The following is a 25,658-nucleotide window of genomic DNA, read 5'->3' as shown; positions in this document are numbered from 1 at the left end:
TCCTGTACTGTCGATGACCAGAAAGAAGAAAAAAAAAAAACATTTCGATGCTGCAGCTGTGTGTGATGCTTTACAGTGCGCTCTGTGATTCGGGGGTTAATCTCTGAGCTAAAAAACAATAACCACACAAATGTACAGTAACAGTCTACAAAGCCAAAGTATTCAAACACCGTACAAGCCTTTTGTTTACAAATGCAAGCTGGTTTAGAAACACAAAATAACGCCGGGGCCTGGCTTCCTTCACCATGCAACAGTTTTTTCACAGATGATTCAACTTAAGTGTGTGAAGATGATGAAAGAGATGTGGAATGAGGATCCTTTTTTTTTTCTTTTTTTTTTTTTTTTTCCTAAAGCAGGCCCTCTGTCGCCCCGCCTAATAACAACTAGCTTTGATTCCTCAGTGGCCACAGAATAGCTACATTCCTCGGATTTGCTCGAACATTCAGAGAGAAACACAACAATGGTTTTCACCCACCACCTCTGCATCACAATGAAAAACGCTCTCTCCCCCTCAACCTCAAAGACCAAACATATAGAGGATCACTGCGTAATTACAAAACTGCACTACAAAGTGAGAGATAATGTCAGCTATGTTGTGTAAACTTTGAGCTATTTTTGTCTTTCCACCCGGTGCTGTTATTTGAGAGTCCCTGATGCAGAAATCAACCTCCAAAACAAAATACAACTAATAAATGTGCCATTGAGTGTCTGCATGTAGCCAGGCTGCAGGAGATGTGAAATCATTTTTTAAAACATGTTTTATGGCACGATACCACTTTGTCACAACTATTAAAACTTTATAAAGTATACCTGGTTTCAGAGCTTAAAGATGACAGACATTAAAACCACTTACCATGCTGATGATGCTTGTCAGTTATTTAACATACAGTACATATTTTGGCTTTCAAACATCGCAGGTCGATAGATATTCTTATAAACAGCACTAAACTTCAAAGAACAGAACAATCGTCACGAATGGGGGTTTCACAGATTTGGCTATACTTTGAAATCATCAAATGATGGAGGAAAAAACCCGGGGCCACATGCATAAAACTCTGTGTAGATTCATGACTGAAGCTTTGTATGCGCACAAAGACAGAAATGTGCAGTCTTTTCGTCACATTTATATGCCGTGTGAACGCCTGAGTCTGTTTATGAATCTCAATAACTGTTGCTCACTTCCGGACCCACAGATAACTATAAATGGATGCAGAAACTCCCTTAAACATCGGTTTGCACATCAATACTTGTGCCGATTTACCATTAATTTGACCTGCCAGTAAAAAATATTTTTAAGAAAGACTAATTTGCGTGATTGTGTCGCATCAGTGAGATTCTCCCACAGTGCCTGAGCAGCTGTCATTACACACGACTCTGTGTATTTGTAGCATCTGTATCACTTATTCATCACAGGCAAACCATCATCGTAATAAAATCCCAATCATTCTGACTGGGAATCCACGATACGCCGATTTAAAACATCTCATTTATATTGATGTCAATATATACACTTTTTTTTAGTGATCATGAAGTCTCGTCAGCAGTTGGAGACATGAAATACAATATTTGTCAGTTCATGTAATAATCATATATCGTGCAAAATGAGGAAAATACTTCAACTTACTTAAAAACTTTATGTTTTGTATCTGTTCACATTGTCAATTACAAAAATAAGAATAAATATCTGTTTGTCATATCGGCAGAAATGAGCACGTTGGCCAATACTGATATTTAATTTTAAAGCCAATATTGGCTGATACCAGTGATGTGCTGATATTATCGTGCATCCCTAATTCTAATTATTAAATGTCAGAATGATCAATGATTCATTTATAGCGCTCATGTTGAAACTGACTTTACAAAATGCTTAACTTTATAAAATAAAATTATTATTAACAGAGATAAATGTAAATAAAAATACAGATGAGTTAATCACTCTTAAATACTTAAAAATGAATTATATAAATGCGCCTTTGATTGACATTTTTCAGAACACAGAGCAAAGATTGTAACACGATTAGAGAAATCGGCAAACATCCTTTAAATGTTGTTTTCCGTCTCTCAACTTACATTAAATTTTGCTCTTATCATTTCACCTGCAGCTATCTCCGCTTAAACCATGTGTACGAATGCATGAGGTGTGCACCTTCTCACCGTACATTTCTTCTTTATAAACACCAGTGTATGTGAGGGAAAAGCAATAGCGTGGGTTTTTGTGTGTGCGTACACATCGTTTATGCATTTGGCCCCTGATGTGAAATCAACAGCTGACTGGAGGTTGCCGAGGTCTCCTCTGGGAGAACTTCAGTATCTGTACAGGTGATGTTTTATCACAGACGAAAAGTGAGACGATGATAAATGGCATCCATCGCTTGAAAACAGGCACCCGCTGAGAGGACGCTCTGCCTATACATGAACATTAAACAGTGCGTTATTAGGTTTAAAGTAGTGGATGTATCGGTGGGCAGCGCCACTCAACACCAGAATAAAAGAGTGCCTGATGGGTGAGGATGTCCCTCCTCCTCCTGTCCATCACCAGGAAGTCCCTGCTGTCCTCTGTCTTATCTAATCAGTCTCTCTTCTTGTCCTGCTCCTCTGCGACCTCCTCCACCTGAGGCCCGCCGGGGAAGGCGTGGTGGTACAGGTGCCTGTGATTGGCCGCTACATTGTACAGCTTGTAGAGAGCCTGATGGAGCAGAGACGGATGGTGGTTACATTCGGAGGATTTAAGCCCCTAAAATCAATTAAAGCAACACTTCACCCCCTAAATGATCATTTGTATATCAATTAGTTGCCATATTTTATGCTGAAATCATGATGAAAACTTTTCTCGCATGGCTCCAAGTTAAGAAAATAATCCAAAAACTTGCTAAATTTAAGTCACAGGGAGTTTAACAAGTACATCAATGTCAGTTTCCAAACTTTTACACTACTCATGAGGTCATATGCTCAGTACTTCCCAGACAGACAGCTCTTTTCTTAACGAGGTAATGAACTAAAAATGAAACTTATCTCTTCTCTTTTTCCGACAGTAAAAAATGAAACTTATCTCTTCTCTTTAAAGCCAGATTTCACTGCCAAAATCTGCAATTTTACCTCGTTGAACACGGGAGCTGCAGGTCTACTGCTGCCTCAGTCAGTTGGTTTGTTCATGTAATTTTGCTTTGTTGAATCCAAACTAACCCTTTAAAACGCCAAAGTGACACAATAACAAACAAACAAACAAACGGTCGAGGCAGTGGTAGACCAGCAGCTCCAAGCGTCAGCATGGTTCATTTACTGTTTTTATCGGATGAGTTTTACTTTTAGTCCATTTCCCCTTCAGAGAGGGCTGTCTGTTTGGGGAATGACTGAGTTTATAACTGATTAAATGAGACTTGTATTACACTGCATGAGTTTTTTTTTCTGAATTTTTAAACAAATGTTTCAATATAGCGTGGCTGTTGTGAAACCTGGACCTCTATGACTTCAATTCATCAAGTTTCCTGTTTTCGGATTCTTCGTTGTTCACTGTGAGTAGATGCATTTCTTATTTATTTATTTATTTATTTAAACAAATTCAGCATATCAAGGGATGACTACCTGATACACAAATGATCATTTTTGGGGTGAAGTATTCCTTTAAGATAATGTCGGTATAGATATACAGTTGTACAAGTTTGGGAGCAATGTGGATGGTGACAAAAATAGCCCACAATGTGACTCATAGAAGTTTAAAGAACAAATGTGTTTCATATTTATTTGCAAATTTGAAAAAGAAAACTTGAGACCATCCATACTTTCCCAAAATATACTATTTTATGTTCATTATTTCTGTTATTTCTCCACTTACCTCATTTGTGCTCCCCTGCAGAGGCATTAAAAAAAATACAAATATAGTGTGAGTACGTTCATGATTATACAGCATGTGACATGTTCAATAACAGTTTATTATTGCTGTAAACTGATGTGGTCTTATTTTCTCTACCACTGATTTAAAGGAGACTGTCGCCCTCTGGTGGTTTATAAATACCATCATGACAGTTACTCAGAAATACTGATATGCCCTGTAGTGTGCAGTATTTGTACTTTGTCTCTGTTAAGTGTCTTTGAGTATTGTGAAAAGCGCTCTTTATATAAAATGTATTATTATTATTATTATTATTATTATTTTAACACCTGGATCAACATCACTTTTCCTGTGCTGCGTTTGGACGCCTTTCACAAGCATTTAAACCTCTGAAACCTGAGAAAACTGGCTTAATTTCTTTCAAAAACATGAGAAAAACGTCAAAGAGCAACTTGGCATAAATGTCACACAAATTGCAAAAAGTTTAAGCAAAAGGTCTCAAGGAAATGACTTGGAACTATTATTAGATATAATCTTTTAAAAAAACAAAAATCAGGAAAAATATCCTGTATTTCTTCTTCTATTTATTCTCTCTATATATTTTATTTTAGCACTTTCTAAAGCTCATTTTCTGTGTGATGTAATTTCATCTGCATGTTGTGTGTATCCATGTTTATTTTGGTTTGTCTGTATGCTTCTGCACATTTCAAAGCTTTTACATCTTTTTGTGCAGTTTGCAAAGACTCTTGCTGGTGATTTTGCATTATTTATGAAGTGAACTTGGTGAGTACTGATTCAAATATTGATTAAGCCAGAGACAGATTTATTCCTGACTTCATTAATGTTTATGTTTTGGTTGATTTACCTGGTCCCACAGTGCACCAGCCACCTGGTCGATGACGGCGCCGAGTTCTCGGTATTCCCCGGAGTATCGGATGTAGGCCCAGGTGCAGAGAGTGATCAGAGCCAGGCCCAGGATCATGTTACACAAGCTGGCAATGATGTCCACGCCCACAAAGCCTGTGATGCCCGCAGCCACGTACATGACAAAGATGACCACGAACAGGGTGGCCGGCGTCCGGGCTGCGTGGAAAATGTTCTTGGAGTCATTGTGCTTGATGTACTGGACAAACACCTCGTCAATCTCTCCCTCCAGCTGCTGCAGGTAGCGCCTGCTGAACTCCTCGCCTCCCATCTTCTTCACACCCCGAAACACCTGCAGGGCCTCTTCTCTGATGGCGCTGTGTCGGGTCTGCAGCTCGCTGGGGGCCAGGAAGGGCCGGTCACCCCCACAGACCTGAGGACAGAATGAAGAGGGTCACTGAATAAAGATTAAACATTCAGCGTTACAGGTGATTTGAAAAATTCAGTTTTCACTTACCTCTTCCATTTTCTTGTTGTACAGATCCTTTGCGGCTGCGACTGCTGCCAAATTATTCGCCTCTGCTGTTGCCTGAGAGGAGGAGGATGAAAACACAGTCATCTTTTATTTTAAGGTAATATAAGATAAAATAAGATGAACTTTATTGATCCTGTACAGGGATATGTCTCATAGCAGCACAAGTACAAAAACTTAGGACTCGGATATAAAAAATGGTTCTAAATAATATATACAGACATAAATACTAACGTTAAATTTTATTGAGGCAAAAGCAGTAAAGGAATTTGCAATGTAAATGTAAGAAGATGGAGAAAATGTACCTGCAGCATAGATTTTGGATGTGGCAGCTCCTCACCTTGGTAAATTTTGATGTATGCCTAAAATAAACACATGGATGAAAAACAGCATGGAAAGTAACACAACCTGTAAATTAAAGAGGAACTTTGGTATTTTTCAACCTGGACTTTATTTTCCCATGTTTTTGTGTCTTAGTGAGTAATGGGAGTGACAATTTTGGAACTGGTCCAGTATTACACTTTCAATCATTTAGGACATTTGAGCACCGTCAATTTATGTCCACTAAAAGTGCGTTTTTGCCCCTGACAGACTCAGATTATTATTCTAGGTGTCCGACAACAGACTCAGAGAAAGACCTTCTTGTTAAAGAGTAAGATTCTTATTGTTTAAAAAGAAACAGCCCTAAAATTGCTTTCACCAATCCTACCAGACTTCATTTAAAAAAAAAATAGTGGTTTTATCATTGTCAAGTCAATTTTATTTTTAAAGCTCATCAAAGCCCATCACAAACCTGCCTCAAAGGGCTTTACAGCATACGACATCCCCTCACCCTCACAGCAACTAAGGAATAACTAACCCTCAAACAAAAACAACAAAAAAATTTAACGGCGAAAAAATTGGTAGAAACTTCAGAAAGACACTTCCTGAGTCAACAGAAAAAAAAATAAAACTCAAGCTTGGTTCATCTTTCCACAGTTTCAACAATCCCCAATTCTTGGTGGTTTGGTTTAAATAAACCCTTAATTCTTCCACTAAAAATATGCTGACTCCTGGACGCTAAAATTCATGTTTATTAAATGGATCCTGGTGTGTTTGGTGATAACGATTTCTGGGATGTTTCTGGTTAAACAAAGAAGATCTTACTCTTTTTTGTTTAACCAGGGTCTGTCTCTGTCATACGCTTATAATAATCTGAACCTGTTGGTGGCAAAAAAACAAATATTTTTAAGCCTGTGTCGCTGCTGCTGGCTCATTTAATACTGAACCAATCTAAAAAAATGTTAGGGTCCAGGTTGACAAACTCCAAAGTTACTCTTTAGGTAATCTAAATTTGTTGGATTTAATTACTAACACATAATAAAAGGACATTATGACTACGTCCAGTGTACAGGGACAACACAAACAGGTGGATTTGAGCTGACGATTTGAATGTAAACTTTTAGCTTTAAAAGAAAAAAAACAATATCAGTGGTTTGTCGTTTTGTGAGTTTCATATTAACATGTTTTTTTGTCTTTTTTGTTCTGACCTTGAAATACTCCAGCAGGCCTCTGCAGGTGATTTTGCTGCCGTTGATCTCCTTCACGTCGATGTTACGAGGGCTGAGAAGCCACGGGACCAAAATCCTCAGGTTGTTTATGAACTCGCCGTCGATCTCTAGATGCAGAGGCAAAGACTGGTGAGTGTGTACAGTGCGTGTGCGCTGAAACTCAACAGTGTTTGCTCGGTTATATTCGGTTTCTGGTGGCATGTGTGGAAGAGCGGGACATAAATGTGAAAGATTTAGCAATTCAGAGCAGCAAACAGCTTTTTTCCCCCTGAGCTCTCCAGTGCGCCACCTGCTCCTGCACAGTTCATAACTACTCTGCAGTGGCTGCAGGGTTACATATTTACACTTGTTTACCTCTGAAATTCAGGCCGTTGTTTAGATTTGTAGATACATGTTTATGATTCTTTGCAGTCAGGTCTTCTAAATTTTGTAACCGGTCATGCTGTATTCAAAAATGTCTATTTTATTTTTTTTAAATGCCTCCATTTCAGACCTGCCTCTGATGATCCCTCACAGTCAGAAACCTTTGACAGGAAACTTTAAACTGCTCATGAAATACTGAATTTTGTAAGATAGAGGAAGAGTACCCATAATTCTTCCATCGAAGTTTGGGTTGGTGGCGACCTTGAGGCCGGGATGAGGCATCAGGAAACAGGAGATGTTGGTGAAGCAGGAGTGGATGTGTTTACGCACGTTCTGCAGCTCCTCGTGCTGGTTCTCTGAGATCTAAACCGCAAACACGACCACAAGTCAAATTTGAAATGTGCATTAGTTTGTTTTAGTCCACTTGATATGAATCTGGACAGCGATTGTTTAAAATAGCATGTTATCAGAGACAGCTGACCTTCAGTCTCTTCTCGAGGAACTTCATGCCTCCCTCCTGTCCGTAAGGAAACTCGTAGGGAAAGCTCCAGTCTCGAACCAGGAAGATCATTGACTGAGATGGAAAAAAAAAGCTAACGTGATGCATGTCAGCGGCTATCTTGTATGTTCAAATAGTGCATACAGATAATTCACAGTATTTTTGAGTGACACACACTTTCAAATAATTTTCGGTATCTAAACTTTTCTTTGCCCGTTACATTTCTGCTTAAAACAAACCTCAATCCAATATCTTAAGATGCTGCAAGCAAACACCAATAATAGTTTTAAATGTAATTTCCTGACATTTGAATGCAATCAGCACACTGTTGCAAATCCATCCAGCCAGCGAAAATGATTTGTAGTACCTGGAACGGTTTGAGGAAAGTCTCCTCCATAGCTAGTCTGCCGTACTCAGTGAAAAGCTGAAATAAGACAAAATGAATAAAGATGTTAAATGTTAAAATATCACAGTTATCTTTTTAAAAGATCTAAAGTAAACTTAAAAAGTAAAAGTAAACTTAGAAAGGTAATTTCACTTGTCATTTTTTGTAACAACTTCACAAAATTAAGTATTTCAAGTAATCTTAACACGTATGTGTAAAGTAAACATAAAAATAAACATTTATATTTACTTTACTTTTTCAAGGTAATCAGTTTCCAAGATTATTTTAAGTTAAGATCAACTTGTCAGATTTTACGGTGTAAGAAAATTTTATGGGTCAGAATTTGGATTCAGTGATATTCATATTCATATTTATTTATTTATGTTTGTGAAAAGGCAAATAGCCAAATAATAATATGCATCATGTCTGACCAGCAAAAGGTTTCATATCTGCACTCTCCTCTTTGAGCTCTCCGGTATGGATCAGTGTCGACAGCGTTACCTGCAAGTGCTGAAGGTCGTCCTCTTGTACGTTCTGTGAGATGTTGTAAACCTGAAAAAGACCGTTCATTCACAGTTGAACTTTTTTGAAACAGATTTTAAGAGTACATCCACTAAATAGATTATTTTTGGAATGTGAAACTTGAAGAACAGTCAAAGAACAAACAATATTAAAGTCTACGGCCACGTTAACGGCTCTGTGAGTGTTAGTGTTTTCAGCTAAAAGCTAATATCAATATATGCATCTTAGTGATTAAACTTAAAATTAGGAGGAGATCAGGAGGATTTCAACCCCTTTTGTCTGGAAATACTTCCAAAATTGAGGATATTTTGAGTTGTGATGTGATGAAAAACATTACAAAATACATACGTAACATGTTTTAAAGCATCACTTTGTTTATTGATATAATTTATCAAGTATGAAAAACAATCTCATGTCTCTGCTGAAAAAAGGTCTGTTAAGTCCATGTATTGTCATTTTTACTATTAGGCAATTTCTGCATTAAGATTCTTTGTATAAAAAAAAAAAATGCATTACATATTCTAATTAAATTTTTATTTTTTGTTAAAGTGTGCATTCAGTGTAGAAAGCCAACACTGATTTTTGTGTGTGTTTGGAGCCTAATCTGACTGGGCTGTAAGATGAGTATTGCTGGTTTGTGGGCTTTTACCATCTCAGTCTGGCATATTAGCATGCTAATATTTGCATATTACAAGGCACAAGGTAGATTTATTTGTCATTTTTCTCAACGTTGTTTAAAAAGAAATGATATTAAAGTTGACCCTAAATCTTGCTACATCTTTTTGCCGTTGAAGGAGGAGTTGAGGAGTAAACAAGTGTGGACAAATTAAAAATTTGTGCGTACAATGGCGCTAGATGGAAAATAAATGGATTACAATTCTTCCTTGAATGTGTTTACAAAATTTCATCTAATAGTTCTTGAGACATTTCACTCAAAACTACAATGTCAAACTCCCGGCGGCATTAGATTTCCACAAAGTTTCATAAAAATATTCAGCGTTCCCAGATTCCCAATTCAGATGAATTCCAATGATTTAGATGCTCCGTGACTTTCCTTCTGCATCCAGTAGTTGAGATATTTCAGTCTGGATCAAAGCTGTACAAACCGACCGCCTCTAAAACTCCCCTGCGAGCTTGATTAAATATGCAAACCTATATTCATTCATTAACATAAATATGCACGGCCTGCACTGAAGCGCAGATGGGTCAGACGGGTGAAAGTCACTGTACCTGCATGGAGCTTATCATGGTGCTCAGAGCAAACACTGTGGCTGAGTCCCTCAGAGTCGACTGGCTGTCAAACGTGCCCTGTGTGTCCATTAGCAGCACAGCCACCTGTGAAATGAGACAGACGAAGACACTGACATGTGCTGCAAGGTAACCCTTCTCATGAGGCTCTGTGAAGTGAGCTGTAATGGAGTGTGTGAGGGATTAGAGAGATGCAGGAAGTCCTTCAATGTACGGAAATGCAGGCAGGAAGAATGGGCAAGGAAGCAGCGAGATAATCTGGTTTTGATGGAGATTTAAATGGAGAAAAGATCTTGAAAATAGCCAAAAGTTCTCAGATTTAACAAAATAAGCACAATAAATAAGGATGAAATTTAAAGCTGACAACAGTAGCACTCCTTTTTTTGTCTGCCGCCTACTGTGCAGACTAAAGATGAGAGACATTTGGCTTGTGCAGGAGTAAAATCAGCTACTTATAAGAGTCTAAATGCGAAAATTGCTTCTTTAAAGTGTGTTTTAACTAACTTCTATGTGTGAATGTGTGTGACTACGTGAATATAAAAGTGAGGAGCAGACCTGTTGGCAGGATGAATAAAATATTTTTTAAAGGTTAATAACGTATCTCTGTCATATTTAATTAGATTTCATTACACCTTGTTGCACTGTGATAATCTACTCTCCACTGCTTCACCTTTCTTCCGTCGGGCTTGTCCACCAGGAAGACCTCGCTCCAGATCTGGATCCCGGTGGTCTCCCTCTCTGAGCCCCCCCTCCAGGAGAAGCCGGTCAGAGGCTCGTCTGCATCTCCGAGCCAGCCTTCAGATGCCTGAGCACAGCCGGATCACAAGTGTTAGTGGATTTAAATTTGTTGTTTTCATTCTAAGTGTGGGATGCTTGGTGTGAATGTGGTCTGCTGCTTTTCTAGCTTGTTGACGGTCACAATAATTACAAACAAAAAAGAAATATATTAGAATCCATGCAAACCAACCCATCCCAGTACCAAAATATTTAATAGACATCCTTTTAACCTCAAAAAATGAGTCTAAAACATATATTACATTCTTTTCCATTTTCGTCCATTATTTATTTCCTTTAGTTTGCAATTTTTCTTCATTTATTTTCATTTTATTATTAAACCAACTGAATTTGTTTGATTACTTTATGTACCGCATCTTATTTATTTTAAATGTTGTCTTTTTTGTCATTGTGTCTCTTTTTGCTCATTTTTTTAGTTATTTTGTGTCTCTCTGAGGCCATTTTGTCTTTTTGTTGTTTTGTGTCTGTTTGATGTCATTTTGTGTCTCTTAGTAGTCATTTGTGTGTCTTTGTGGTTATTTTGTGTCTTTTTTGTCATTTTGTTTCCTCGTCATTTTGTGATTTTTTGTTGTTTTGTGTCTTTTTTTGTTGTCATTTCATGCCTCTTTGTCGTGACTTTGTGTCTCTTTGAGATCATTGTATCTCTTTATGTTTATTTTGTGTCTCTTTGCAGTTCCTTTACATCTCCTTGTGGCCTTTTTGTGTCTTTTCTTAATCAGTGCCTATTAATTGAAGTGACTTTTTGCAGGTGAGGGCCAGAGGGGCTCTGACACCTGTGTCCTTTTAGTAATTCATCCATATGACCAGGAAGGAACTCAAAGTGACCACAAAAAGACAAATAAATCCCACAAAGTAATACAAAGGAACTGCAAAAAGACACAAAATAACTACAAAAAGGGGAAAACAACCACAAAGAGACATGAAAAAACATGAAAAATAGGTAAAACTACCACAAAGTGTGTTTGTCTTGCTCCTCTGTAGGAGTCTGCGCCCAGGTCTCCCTCGTCTTAAAACCCGCCCGTGACCCCGTCACCTGCACAGACACGTACGTGGTTGTACATGTAACGCAGCATGAAGTCCATGAGGAAGGACTTGCCCTTCCGGAAAGCTCCGGCCACAGAGATGGCCACCACCTCTCGGTCTCTGACCTCCTCGGCCAGCAGGATGCGACTCAGCGCAGCCTCGTCCAGCTCGAAGGTGTGGTCATCTTTGACCAGCAGTACTTGCACAGGCCGGGCTCGTCCGTCCGGCTCCTCCTCCTCTGAGCTCCAGTCATAGACATTTTTATCACTAAGGGACCCTGGAGGACAAATCAGAGGGGGGAAAGAGACCTGAAAGACGGAAAATTAACTGAACATATTTTTAACTTTGAATATGGTTGCATTGATGCAAAGAAATGATAACGTTGCTGATATTTCCTACTCGTAATGAGCTCTGGAAAGTCAACTAAAATGTTATTATATGAGTGATCGGCCAGAACTTATTCCCAGCGATAAGAGGCAAACGTAGTGGTCCATTAACGGGACGAAACAGGAAAGTTGAGTCCATTACTCCTTCCTGTTTGCAGCAGATCAATAGCATCGCCTGCAAGCTTGTTAATACTAATAATGAATCACGCCATGCTAGCCATCCCATCTGTTTGTGTCCAATGAGATCATGTGCATTCAGAGCTTTTTCTGGCGCTTTCCTGGCAGTGACTCAGTGTGTTTCCAATCTCTGCTGTCTCATATAGAGCGTGCAAGCTGCATGATCGTCCTGATGCACAAACCCCATTCATGATATGTATGCTTCACAACAAACTTGTGTCTGACTATGTATGTTCTGCACAAAGCACAAAAGGATTTTTGAAAATACACACACACACACACACACACACACACACACACACACACACACACACACAGAGTTATCACTCCATCCCATCTGTGAGGCTGTGATGCTAATTTCCAGGCTGTAATTGCAATTTAAGCATGACTGTGAGTGTCACAATGCCACTGTGACAGATTAAGGAGTAGCAAAATTTGGGAGCGTGCTAAAAGATTAACGCAGGGTGCCAAGAATGCACGGTGAATAATTTAAGCAGGAATCGGCCAAGGTTTCCCTCTCAGGCCTGAAGAGGACTGTCAGTTTGACTCTCCTGCAAAGGCCTCGGCACGAGCCTGTGGCCAGTTAACCAGATCATGTTGCTGCTGCTCTTAAAGCAAGACGTCAGAAATCCTGTCTGCTCAAAGTGGGTCAAACCAGATAAACTCTCTAATGACAAATAGCAGCATTTCCTCCCCTTTTCCACAACCTTGATGTTCAGTCATTCAGTCCCATTCTCTCCTCCCTTTTGGCCTGTGTTTAAAGTTAGAGTGATGTCAGTGGCAATCAGAAATCATTATAATCATGGTGGTGGAGGTGATGATCATGATAGCAGTCAGGATAAAGATGATGCTGATAAGCTATTTACTGATGCAACATTACATAATTTGATGCCAGATGCACCACACAGCATCATAAGAAGCTCAGTGTGACAATAAAATCAGAAGGTTATTTTCAGGCCCGTTGGGGCCTGGACACAGTATTTCCTGTCACTGAAAACATTTTTTCCACGTAAGATTTTAATAGTAAGAAATATGATATGCTTGATTGACCGACATCCACGCATTGACAAACATAAAAAAATTTTTATAACCATCAATTTCATGAGATATAATGAGGATGAAAATAAAAATGTTCTCGAAACAACAACAAGCCCTTCATGGTGGAAAACAAACATCTAATTGGCTGCATTGCTTACACCCTCGCCTCGGCAGCAATAAGAAAAAAATATGTATGCGCGTCAAGGAAAAGCATGAAATTATCAAATGTACGTACACTCACCCCAGCTGTCTCTGTCTTTGCGGTGTTTCGCCATAATGCTGTCCTGATTTCCCCTCTGTTTATCCGTTAATGTGCGACCCTAGTCGGTAGTCATTGGTGTCGAAGGGTTGGGAGGATGCCCTATCTCCACCAAAACGATGCTCGCATCGCAGGAGGATGATGGAGCTTTTATTCCCAGCGTCGTGCAGGGGTCCGTGCATGCAGCCAGGGGGCGCTGTTGTCTGTTGTTGCTGCCCTGCGTGATGTTGCAGCTTCATAATGCGGGAAAAAAATGAATGTGGTTCAGCGGATATTGTGTTAGAATAAGTGAAACCGCCGAGAATGTTAAGTATGGTTGTTCCAGTTCATGTCAAGTCTTTTTTCATCGAGACTGCTGTGAAATGATGCTACCAGCTTCCGTCAATAGGTGGCGATAAATACACGAGAATGAAACAAGTGCTGCCTTCAAGTACTGTCGTGAAAATGTGAATAGATTGTTTTAATTGATAAAGTGTTTTTTTTTTTTAATATAAACAACAATGCGCATATCAATAAAATATAGCAAAAATCAATCAAAAAACATATTTGGCATGTATATAAAATAGACACAATTTGATATGCAAGATAGCTAAAATAAAACAAAACAATACATTTGATTTAAATAATCAAAATAAACTGCATTGTCAGAGTGGGGAATATTTATATATAAATTATTATTTAAATTTTAAATCATTATTTGTTGCTTTTTTTTCAGGTAATTTTTGGCCTGAACTTACATTTATCTGTCACTTTTTAAAACCTACTGATATACTTACTCTTACTTACTTACTCTTACTATACTTAGGCTTACTCTTACCTTTTATTTTATTGATTGTTTTGTAGTTTTTGATTTTGTATTACTTAATTTACTTTTTCTAGTGTAGCTCCTTTTGCCCTATGTTGGATAACTTTAGAACTACTTTTTTTTTTCATTTATCATTGTCTATTGTTTTTTTTTGTTTTGTTTTGTTTTGTTTTTGCAAGGCACTTAACAACTTTATTTTGAAAAGCACTATAAAGATAAAGTTATTGTTATTATTATTATTATTATTATTATTATTATTATTATTATTATTATTATCATTATTATTATTTATACAGCACCTTTGAAAACTGCTTTTACAAAGCAGAAATAGGATACATAGATGCTAATAGAACAACAGAACAGTCTTATTGAACATATATGAGAAGAAAGTAGGGTAGAGTCGGGATAAAATTAAAACCAGACGACAAATAATGCAAAATAGGATGAATAATGCCTAAATAGCATCAATATAAAAATAATACAAAGAAATAGCCCCAAAAAACAACAACAGGAAAAAGAAAAGCAATCAAACCAAATTCTCAAATAGACAAAACATAAATTAAAAAGATAAATAAATGAAAGATAAAATAAAAAGACATCACATAAAAGCAAAACAATGGATAAAAAATGGATTTAGAGAAGTGATTGAAGTTATTATTATTGTTTTTGTTCTTATTATTATCATTATCATTATTATTGTTGTTGTTGTGACGCCAGACATTTTGCATTGTATTGATTTTTTGTTAGGTTTTAGATTTTCCGAGGAGCTCGTGAACGCAGCACCAGGATCCAGTGACTGCGACTCCACAGAGATTAGCAACAACAGACTGTTGCTTTTACGGGTGATTTTTTTTGGGAGAATAAATTGAAGAGTAATACTTGACGTTATTAATCTACTTGACCGTTTCTATTTTACACGATGAGTACGAGTCTTCTCTAAAACTGACAGCGGAGGGAAATGACATGTCAGCGGCTGAACTTACCGAGACTGTAACGTCTGCGCTGAAGGAGACGGAGTGAACAGCAGCACAACTTTATTACTGTTTCCTCGATAACAAAGGGGGACGCTTTTCTGCGTTTTTTTAGTGCCATTATTCGACGCCATAGTGCCGTCAAAGGACCCGAAAAGATTTAAAATGGAAGACGTCCACGGTGTTTGCATTGTAAAAGGTACGGACGGTTGAAGTTGGAGCCAGGGGCGAAGCTAAGTTAACGTTTGCTAGTTAGCATTAGCTGTTAGCTGCCTGGATGCTAAGCCCCCTAACTCAAGCTGGACCCGGACCTGGCTATTTGCTGGGGTGACCACGGGGTATATGCTAACGTTGGACACATAATGATGGTATTTTAGTGACAGGAATGTATTAAAGTAACTTTAATTTGTGTGTTAGTTTAGGTTAAGCTGTTGTTGTTTGACAGATGTCACTGTATATGTCAGGATGTATTTTCTGTTGACGCACATACATAGATATTTGTCAACTTTTTGCAACCTTAATAACCGTTTTTATAACTTAATTCAGGTCTATTTAACACGTTTCTATTTAAACTTCGCTTTCGTGACACATATGGAGAATACAACAATCAGAATTTAAAAGGATATTGTTAAAATGGACTGTATACAAGACCCTTCACAGAGATACCATTGGTACTTTTGAGTAAAGATGAACATCATGACTATATCAATATCTTTTTCATTTCTCTGACACTATCTATGTTTATTATTTACTTAATGTATTGAAAACAATACCTGAGTTATAAATAAAACCTTATGTGTCTCTATCAGGACATGGAGCCAGGAGAAGGACCGTCTGAGCAGCAGTGATTAACTTATCAGGATCCTCATCAAGTCACCGCCACCAGATTGGATCAACTAAATGTAAAGGATCGTTTGGTGTAAAGCTACCATGGATATCTTCCCCCGGCCAAGCGGTGAAATCCAGAGGAGAAACCCTCAGCATGACTTTGAGCTCATTCAGAGAGTGGGAAGTGGCACATATGGGGACGTGTACAAGGTACAGTGTAGTTTCCCACAGCTTGTCATTAGAGCTGGAGATAGCTCGGTTTACCATCACACGACTTATTGACATAATTGAAGACAGAGAGTTGTTTGTCTTTTAAGTCATGATAACATGTGGCCAACACATTTGACAGTAGCTGTTGAATGATGGCCAAGTTCTGCATCTCGTCCGAATTTCAGAGAACCCGAAGACTCTTCATTTACTGTAATGAATGACAAACGCAACAAATTCTCACATTTAAAAAGGTTTAACTAGCAAATGTTTGACTCTTCGCGATAACTTGCTTAGTCCAAAACCCAAAGACAATTCATTTACTAACATAAATGATGAAGTAAGCAGCAAATTCTCTCTTTTAACGTTTGACTTTCAAGATAAATTGCTTAATCGCTCAGTCTATAATATGTCAAAAAAATTTGAAAAATGCTTGTCACAATTTCCTCCAATGCAAAATTACTTCCTTAGTTTGCTTCTTTTCTTCAACAAATAGTCCAAAATCCAAAGACTTCTCATTTACTAGTAAATTCTCACATTTAAGAAGCTTAAATCAGCAAATGTTTGACATTTTGGCTTGAAAAGAAAAAAAAATCTCACAATGAATTGATTAATTGCTCAGTCTAAAATGTTGTAGAATAGAATGGCCATGAATTAACGCGCCAAGTAGTTCTCATTAATTACTTAATTCATGAATTGTCTTGTAGCATATCATTATTTTTCTTATGTTATATGAGTTGGAGGTCAATTCCGGTCTTGCATTGTGTTGTGTATCACTGCAAGTTAAACTGGAGTGATAGACAGTTAATTAGATCAACAGAAAAGTGAATCTGCAATTAACGATAAATGCCAAATTTGAGGATTTGCAACTTTTTGTGGTCACATATGACCATAAATGAAATATCTTTTGGACTGTTGGTCAAACAACTCGAATCAAGAGTAAAATTTGCAGAACAATAAAAATAGTATTTGCTGCAGTATTATTGTTTTTCTGGTTGAGCAAGATGCATCTCAGTTAACTGAAACAATTTCCTGAACTCGTTTTACCGTTTGGGCTGAGTTAGATGAACAGTTAATGCTTGTACCTGCTTGTCCATTCCACTCACATCACCTCTTGTTTTTACTGTGGAGACCACATTACCCATCCCTGGTCTAAATCAGCAGTTTTAAAGCAGCAGTGGTCATTCCACAAAATAGATACAATATAGGATATTCAGTAGAAATACTCATATTTATCTAAAATAATCTTAAATAAACTAAAGAAATATTAAGGTCTACAAATTGTCCTCATTATTATTGACATGGTGGATGGTAGTGTGACGATTCTGTCATAATGATACGTACATATTGCCATAATATTTTGACTAGTGTGGAAGAAGAAGGAACCATTCATATACTATATTTATTTGCTGCCTATAAACGCCCTTCCAGTTTAACCCAATTATTTTTAGTTTACTCAGACGAAATTTGGTAAGAGTGCAGTCTTTCACTCACAGACAGCAACACATTTGCAGTCATTCAAGAGTCAAATAAACTGACCGAACTGCCAAAAACAGGCCTGTCCTGGAGTCAGAACATTTTAGTCAGCAGTAAAATTAAAATGATTGACAAAAGAGTTAAAATTAGTGCGTAAAATCAAAAGAAAATGTTGCTTTTAAAAAAAAAAAAAATTTAAAGATATTTTTAGGGCGTTTTGCCTTTAATTGACAGGACAGCATGAGTGTGAAAGGGGGAGAGAGAGAATATGACGTGCAGCAAAGGGCAGAGGCCAGAATCGAACCCGCGGCTGCTGTGGTGAGGACACAGCCCCTAAACATGGGGCATTCACTCTATCCACCGAGCCACCAGGCGCCCCGAAAATGTTGCTTTATGGCAGTATTGTTATCAAATGGATGCAATTTTAGAGTAAAGTTACTGTACTGTACTGCCTTCCTTGGTGTAGGTTGAGTGTAATACGCACACTTTTACATTAATTAATTTTATTGGTGATAGTTAAAATAAAATGCTGATACTGATAATCAGCAAAATGCCACATATCAACCCCGATAATCGACCAAGCCGATAATCTGTCTACCCCTACAAGAATCATGGTATATTCTGAATTGTCATGTACTAAAGCGACGGATGACACTGTGCTCCATCATTGCACTGAAAGTTTCTCCGAGTTATGAGAAAAATGAATCAAGTCTACACAGAGACAGTTTAACCAAACAAGATAATTTATCTACGTTTTCCCCACTGTCTGTCAGCTGTAGGGAGGTGTGTTTTGCTGGAGAGTTTTCGTGTTTATCCATCTGCCACAGATAAACAGGCGACCCATCTGATCCAGAGTGTAATAGCTCAGGCGGCCTGTCATGGTCCCTCTCCATACAAAGCCTCTCTGGCCAGCCCCCACCCCCAGACAGGCCACCGGTGGAATGCTGCGCCTGGTATTCTCCCACAGCTCGCAGGCTGAGGGCTGCAGCGGGCTGAAATATGATCAGGCCCCTGTCTAAACATGTGTTTCTCTATGGGTGTGTTCTGGGCCGCACTGACAGCAGAAACACCTCAAATTGGGAAAAGTCCTCCTTCGGCCTGCTGTGCTCAGTTTACTTTTAATGGACGCAGCAATCCTGGCTTTCGGTGATTTGTTATCGCGTTATATTCATTTGAGAATCACATATTCTTGCTCTTTTTAATGGTGCAGGGTCCCCATGGTCATGAAATCTTTGGAAAAGTTATGAGATTAGAAAAATTGTTTCCCCGGCAGCAGTGATTTGGAAAAGTTTTGATTGTACCTTGTTTCATACCTTGTTTTTATTTCTCACTTTCTCATTAGTTACTTATTTATTACTAGGTTTTACAAAACAGAAATAAAAACACAAACATAATTAACAACAGAAGGACAAAAAACCAGAAACAAATAACACAATTCCAAAAAATATCACACAAAATGTACTGATATCCCAAAATTTACATCATTCTGCTTCCATATTATTAAACATTTGTTAAATTTGCGTTACCCCTTTGACGGATACACATCTATTCTTTATGTTTTTCCTCGCCCATGTTTTTTTAAACGCACGTATTCCCCTTGTTGTCAGAGAGGTGTGCAGGCAGGCCATTTTTAAACTACTTAAAGTCATGGAAATGGGATAAAATATTATGGAAAAAATATGATAAAGTTTTGAAAATTCATTGTTCAAAATGTCTTTGAACCCTCCTGGTAATATTAACTAATTTATCTTCATTATAATGTCATTCCATTGGCTCTTAGTGTAGTTAGTTGTTGTTTTTTCCCTTAATTTGCCGGAAATTTAGGTTTACTCCACATTATGTACCAGAATCCTACTCTGTTCGTGCCAAAAAGCTTAGTTTGTATAAGTAGATGAAATACCACTAACGGTACCTCCAAAAGCTCAGTTATGTAGTTGAGTGGAGTACTGATACTGCAGTAGCTCTGCCTCTGCCTGAGCATGTGCCAAGATGACAAAGAAGGAACTAAGAAATCCTGATCATGTCTGTAACTTTTCTTCACTTTACTAACAGTATTTGGTCGAGAGTTTTAAATATTTTTTGATCCTGTACACCTTACTATGTCCTGACAGCGTGCAAGAACTTACTTTAAGTTGTTAAAAGTTGGATATAGAACAATTTTCATGCCTATTGTCAAGTCAACATTCTTTCTATAGGTAGCTGAGCTCAGATCTAGACATCAGGCACACCTGTTATGTCCGACATGGTGATTGATCTTCTGTCAGATGTGGTCTCTCCAGAGCTTTGTTACATGCTAGACTGCACCTTCTTCCTGTCAAAGGTTGCTCGAGGTTGTTAAAGCTTGTGTTGTTTGGTGCATAACATATTTGAGCAGCCAGTTCCTCTTTCTGGGCTTAGTTTTCAGGTTAGCTTCAGCTACCTCAGGAAATGTAAAGATAGACACAAGCTAAGAGCAAGTATTGGATCTTTACTTAAACACGATGGAGAGTCACTTGAAATAATGTGAACACATGAATACTTGTGCAAGACAAAAGCATATTTTTGTAGAATAGTTTTCTATTATTTGTTTGTGTCTATGCACTTAGTTTCAGCTGCAGAACAAATAGAAGCTGTGTGTGGTATTCTGTTTATGTGTGTGTGAATCACCAGCACATTCCCTGTGTGTGTTGAAAGGTGGCCACGCTCGAGGGTTTTATGGTTTACGGTTGATTTAGCTGCTCGTCCCATCACTTCACTCTCAGGGATTAGGGAGCATCCCGTCTTGACCTGGATTTGGAAGTCACTGCAACCTACTTTAAGATGGAAATTTTCACAAATGATGAATGGAGTTTTTTGTTTGTTGTTTTTTTAATATTCTGCCACGGAGAAAAAAAAGTACCAAAGTGTGACAAAGGGGAAAAAAAGCAAATCAAGAGTGAGCAAAATTATGCTACTTTAAGACAGACTAAATCTCAGGTCATCTACAGCAGGGACATTTAAAAGTTTAGACTTTCTAACATTGCTTGTGATGCTTGTTTAATCAGACTTCAGGTCAGAATTAACTTATCAGTTTGGCATTATTACAGAACATAAAGATGCTGAATTTGTGTGATGGAGGTGCTGCCATTTATATCCAACAGTCAAATGTTTTCACGCCACTTCTCGCAGAGGCGGGAGGATCACCCAGATGACGTTTATTGGTTAAATGCTTATGTAGGTCAAACTGTAACTGACCAGAATACAGTAACCTGTTATATAATGTCCAAGGCTGCAAGTAACTGTTATTTTCATCAGCAGCTAATCTGTTGAGATTTTTTTCAATTAATTTTCTAGCTTTAAAAATAATATTTAAAAAAAAAAAAAACAATCACAAGTTCTAAGAGTTAATTTTTAAAAAAGCCTTGTATTTTAACTGACTTCTGCCAGTGGGCCATCGTGATAAGAGGGATAACTATATGTTAATTCCACAACAGGAGAGACTGTTTTCTGCCATGATATGGAAAAATATATACTTATACATCATTACTGGCAGTTGGCCAAAATTAGCTGGAAATGATTGTACATCTGCAGAAAATCCAGTATTGTGCAGCCCTACTGTTGATCATTTTCCTCAGTTAAACAGTTAAACATTTGGGATATAAAATGTCAGAAAATGTTGAAAAATGACTTGTTTTTTTCCAACCAACAGCCCAAAACCTAAAAATATTCAATTTACTATCCAATAAGAAAAACAGAAAGTGACAAAACCTCACATTTTAGGACCTGGAACTCCAAAATGTTCAGTTTTCAATGTTTTTTATGGAAAAATAACTTGAATAAATTAGCAAAATAGTTGCCAACCTACTATTCTGTAGGTCAACTATCCAAAGTACTCGTTTTGTCATAAACATTTGGAACAGAAGTTTTGATTAAAGCAGTAATACAAACAGTATTGTTATAGGCCTTGCTGACCATCTTGCTGTTGTGTCTTTCAGGCTCGAAACATACAAACAGGGGAGCTTGCTGCTGTGAAGATCATTAAGTTGGAACCAGGTAAGAGTGATTTTCTCATTATCTCAGTTTTCCTTGTCACAGTGAGGAAAAAATGTGTATTTGTAAGAGCTGAAAAGTAAGGAGAAGTCTGGAAAATAATTCTGATACTTCCCAGGGTTTTGAATGAATTGCACAATAAATACTGAAAAGGCTGAAAAGGGAAAAAAGTTGCACAGTACAACTGATCAAAAATGTATGTGTTCATAGATCCAGTGTTTAACATATTTGGACTTTTTTTAAAACATGAAATGACGACCTTTGGTTTGTAAATGGCAACAGTCCTGCAGTTATTTTAGATATCTGATAAATTATTGTAAGTGGTGTGATATTCGATCTTTCGTGTGAAGAAGGAGAGGAGGACATTTGTGACCGTGCTCAGCTTTGGTGTCTGTGGCGGTGATGACCTAGTGACAGAGTTAGTGCGATCCAGATTAGTGGGATTACATAGAGGGCTTTGTACTGCCAATGGCCAGACTGAGCCCAGATGATTACCAGTGAGTGAAGGAAGAGATTCACTCCTGTTTGTTTTCTCTTTCATTCATCATGGCACTGTTTGTGTTAGTCTGGAAGTGAGAGGATGTGGGGATATTCTTATCTGAGATTTACATGTTTCGTTTTCCTCAGGTGACATCTTGTCCTGGTTCTCAGCTGCAATGTCAAATGATCTCTTTGTTGTTTTTTCTAAGCTTTCTAATAAGTCTGTAGTAGTCTTGAGCTCTTTTTATGGCATTTATATATTCTGCTGGAATAGGGGAAAAGGGGGGAATTTGTGTGTTTTTGTGCATTTGCGTGTGTGTGTGTGTGTGTGTGTGAATAGAAATAAATCCTATAAATTCTATAAAAAATAGAAGTAGAGATAAAAGGGCTGCAATTCATGATTATTTTCATTCTTGATAAATTGATTAGTTATTTCATCTTTAATATAGTAACAATCCAAAACTCAAAAGATATTTAAATGTAGAATTATAGAAAATAATACAGAAAAAACTGAAAAACTAAAAAAAGCTTGAAACTGAAATGCTAAAAGATAAGTAAAGAGTAGCAAAAAAATCAGAGAAACTGTGAAACTAGGCCTAGTGCACAGCTAAGGATTAATGCATGTTAAACTGTTTTAGAGTTTTGTTAAACTTTAAAACGATGAATTGTCTAGTCAGAAATGTTCCTGTACGTGTAAGTCGGTTGCAAAGCTCTGGGCAGGTTATCCTATCAGCATCTTTAAACACTATTCATACAGTATCTTGTCTGTTCATATTTGCTCTTTTTTTTTAGATGGAATGAGGATTTAACCCATGCCCAGGTCATCCTGTTAAAGCAGGACTCTCTTTTCTTTACCCCTTCCTTTTTGCAAGAGTCACTCCTTTCTGTGCTTGAGGTAAACAGCTTTGGGCGGACCACAGAATCAAACAGGTTTGACCAGGAGTGACGCTGCGAATAAGTCAGGGGCAGACAGAAAAAGGAGTGGTGAAACCTTCTGGCTGCAGGGGCTAGAGGGCACAGAGCAGGTTAATCTGATAAGTTGGATGGTAAACAACTATTTAAGAACAAATTAGTGTTGGCATTTACTCTCTGAGCACTGAGGGAGGATGGAGAACAGAGAGACCTTTTCTTTTTTTTGTCTCTTCCTCCCTGCAGTGTCTCCTTTTGCAAGCCGTTGGGGTGTGGAACAATGTCTCTCATCTCCTCATGTAGTTACATTTATACTCGAAAAGCTGCTCCGTCACAACAGAAGCACTGACTTTTTAAAAGGTTTTTAAACCTCCCTGTATGGTGCCTACTTAATGATTAGTTATCCATTTTCAGAAATGTATTCAAAGATTTAATGTAATGTGTAAACTGACAGCACATCCTTCAGATCATACTGGTATGGGGTTTAAAATTGAAACTTGAAGCTGTGAGTGAGGATGTGTATATTCAAAGAGCAGAGGGAAGCGCTCAGTCTGAGAGGAAGTGGCTACACTCTTAGGCCTCAACTCACCAAGACGAAAAGATTGTGTTATGTTTTTTTGTTTTTTTTAAACCAAGCTGAGAGTCATGTCACTGAAATTATACTTGCTCACATTTTTGTGGCTCCCTGCATCGTTTTCTTTGTTGACAAATGCTGAAAATGTTTGTGATCAACTGTAGTTCCTCCTGTGAAATGACTCTAAACAACACTGTAATTAGAAATACAGTAACATGCAATTGCAACCTAATTAATGAGTCCCAAACAGCATGACCTTTATCAACCATTATGTAGCAAACAAAGAAGATTGTAAAAGCACTAGCTTCTGTGAGACCGAGATATTCAGTCCATGCCGATTATGCCACATAAAAAAACTTTTATTTTTAAAGAACAAAGGGGTTCAAACTGAATGATTGGCACTTTATAGGCGCTTGCGCTTACTTATTTTATTCTGGTTATAGACCTGCAAAGCATTTGTAACAAGCATAATAAAAAGACTTGGACATCATGAGCTTGTAGGAATAAATTACTGAAGCCGGGTCTCCAGCATGCAGAGACAGGACTGCTGCAGCGGGCTGAGCAAATGAGAGAATTCCCATGAAGGGAATTTAAGTGGGAAGTTTGAGTAAAAAAAGTCAAGTTAATAGCAACATCTAAAGCTAATCCAGTTTGATGTACACTGCACTCAGTCTTTCCATATACATCTCATGTTCCTTTTGAACAATCAACATCACACCTGTGTTAAAGATAGAAAGAAATATTGTGTGCTATGTATTCTGCTTATATTCTGCTTTTTCGTTACTTTTTACAAATCAAATGGAAAGATCAAAATCTGCCTCTTTTCAGTAGGATCAATTCGCTGCTAATTTTGTTATTTTCGATTTGCTGGCAAAAGATGTTTCCATCATCAATCAGCCGTCCTCAGATGAGCCCTCCATCGGTGTCTCAAGTCTCGATCCTTCATGCATCTGGCTAGCTTGCCATTTTTTTCTGCTCCTGCATCTTTCTTTAGGACATCAACATATGTTGATGTGGGATGTCCTTGTGAGCAATGTCCATGTGTTGGCTCATGGTAAATTTCAGTATTTCTTAACCTGAACCTGACCCGACTTTTTCAACATTGTCGAAATGATCTAAATATTCAGCCATGGCACTGAAAATCTTTTAGAAAACACTAAGCTACACTCACTGTACTCCAACACAACAAACTCTTTCCGGCACTCCTCTCTCCGACGAACATTTCCACTAATGTTTATTCCCTGCAACAAGTCACGTCTCACAAGATTTCAGTACGAGACTTCTCCTTCAGTGAAACTTGGTCACAATATCAAACAACCAAATGTGCAATTTCTTTTCACTTTTTTAATTTCTTCAGAAGGGTTCTTTCTGTCATGCTATCAGACACTATAGTAACAAGCTGAACCTGTGATTGGAAAAATGAGCATTTTTAGTGGATGTGAATTGATTGGTCCTCGATTGCCCCTAGGGATTACAATGCAACTTGTTATACTGCTGCGGCTGCAGCACTCTCTCAATACTGGACCAATTTAAAAAATGAGTCACTTAGACACAAAAACATGGAAAAATAGGATCCAGGCTGAAAAATATTGAAGTTACCCTTTAAGGCTTTCATTTTTTCCATCATGGTTAAAAGAGTCTTGTTATTGAGACAAAGTGATACCACCTGACACTTACATTCATCTGATGATTCTGTTTCATGTAAAGAAGTATGATGTTTCTAATAAATACATGGCCACAGTCACTAGATATGCAGATACATAGTTGTTGTTCTGTTATGTAGTTTAGGTATTTAATGGTTGAATTATCTCAAGCCTTTTGATGTCACTGAACACAGATTGGTAGCTGAGGTTTACTGGTTTGTTGTTTATCGGCTTGATCGTTTTGCACGTGTTGGCATTCCAACCAGACTTTAATTCAGACGCTCACG

General features: G+C 37.8%; 2 protein-coding genes and 1 long non-coding RNA gene across 15 annotated transcripts in view; 2 read left to right on the top strand and 1 right to left on the bottom strand.

The window, feature by feature from the left end:
* Positions 1–29: 29 nt before the first annotated feature.
* Positions 30–13,847, bottom strand: atl1 (atlastin GTPase 1). Of its 2 annotated transcripts, none has more exons than XM_088087306.1 (14): positions 13,447–13,847; positions 11,637–11,887; positions 10,463–10,597; positions 9,775–9,879; positions 8,524–8,574; positions 8,005–8,061; positions 7,620–7,712; positions 7,363–7,501; positions 6,755–6,882; positions 5,531–5,587; positions 5,211–5,282; positions 4,695–5,126; positions 3,833–3,847; positions 30–2,686 (listed from the first exon to the last, which is right to left on the bottom strand). In XM_088087306.1, the coding sequence occupies exons 1-14, from the start codon at positions 13,484–13,486 to the stop codon at positions 2,570–2,572; spliced, it is 1,692 nt and encodes a 563-aa protein (XP_087943432.1). In that variant the 5' UTR covers positions 13,487–13,847; the 3' UTR covers positions 30–2,569. The 2 variants fall into 2 exon arrangements, with proteins under 2 accessions (XP_087943432.1, XP_042356624.1); XM_042500690.2 differs by having other exon boundaries at positions 13,453–13,760.
* On the top strand, positions 5,015–11,778 carry LOC121953526 (uncharacterized). Its single transcript, XR_006106518.2, has 5 exons — positions 5,015–5,146; positions 5,235–5,325; positions 6,770–6,904; positions 10,490–10,620; positions 11,569–11,778. It is a non-coding gene; the product is annotated as an uncharacterized LOC121953526 (long non-coding RNA).
* A 1,190-nt stretch (positions 13,848–15,037) lies between the features above and the next one.
* The window catches only part of map4k5 (mitogen-activated protein kinase kinase kinase kinase 5), a 41,628-nt gene continuing 31,007 nt past the window's right edge, over positions 15,038–25,658 (top strand). For 11 of the 12 annotated variants that reach the window (XM_088087798.1, XM_088087797.1, XM_088087795.1 and 8 more), the window contains exons 1-3: positions 15,038–15,445; positions 16,056–16,284; positions 21,711–21,768. In XM_088087798.1, the coding sequence (XP_087943924.1) occupies positions 16,177–16,284; positions 21,711–21,768 (166 nt within the window). In that variant the 5' untranslated portion in view covers positions 15,038–15,445; positions 16,056–16,176. The remainder of the gene's footprint in view (positions 15,446–16,055; positions 16,285–21,710; positions 21,769–25,658) is intronic. The other variant, XM_088087799.1, reaches the window with a different exon arrangement.

Source organism: Plectropomus leopardus, chromosome 14 (genome assembly GCF_026936395.1).
Source record: "Plectropomus leopardus strain MGB_pleo_1.0 chromosome 14, ASM2693639v1, whole genome shotgun sequence".
Classification (NCBI taxonomy): Eukaryota; Metazoa; Chordata; class Actinopteri; order Perciformes; family Serranidae; genus Plectropomus; species Plectropomus leopardus.
The sequence above is the reverse complement of the archived record's forward strand: the minus strand, read 5'-3'. Positions and strand labels throughout refer to the sequence as shown.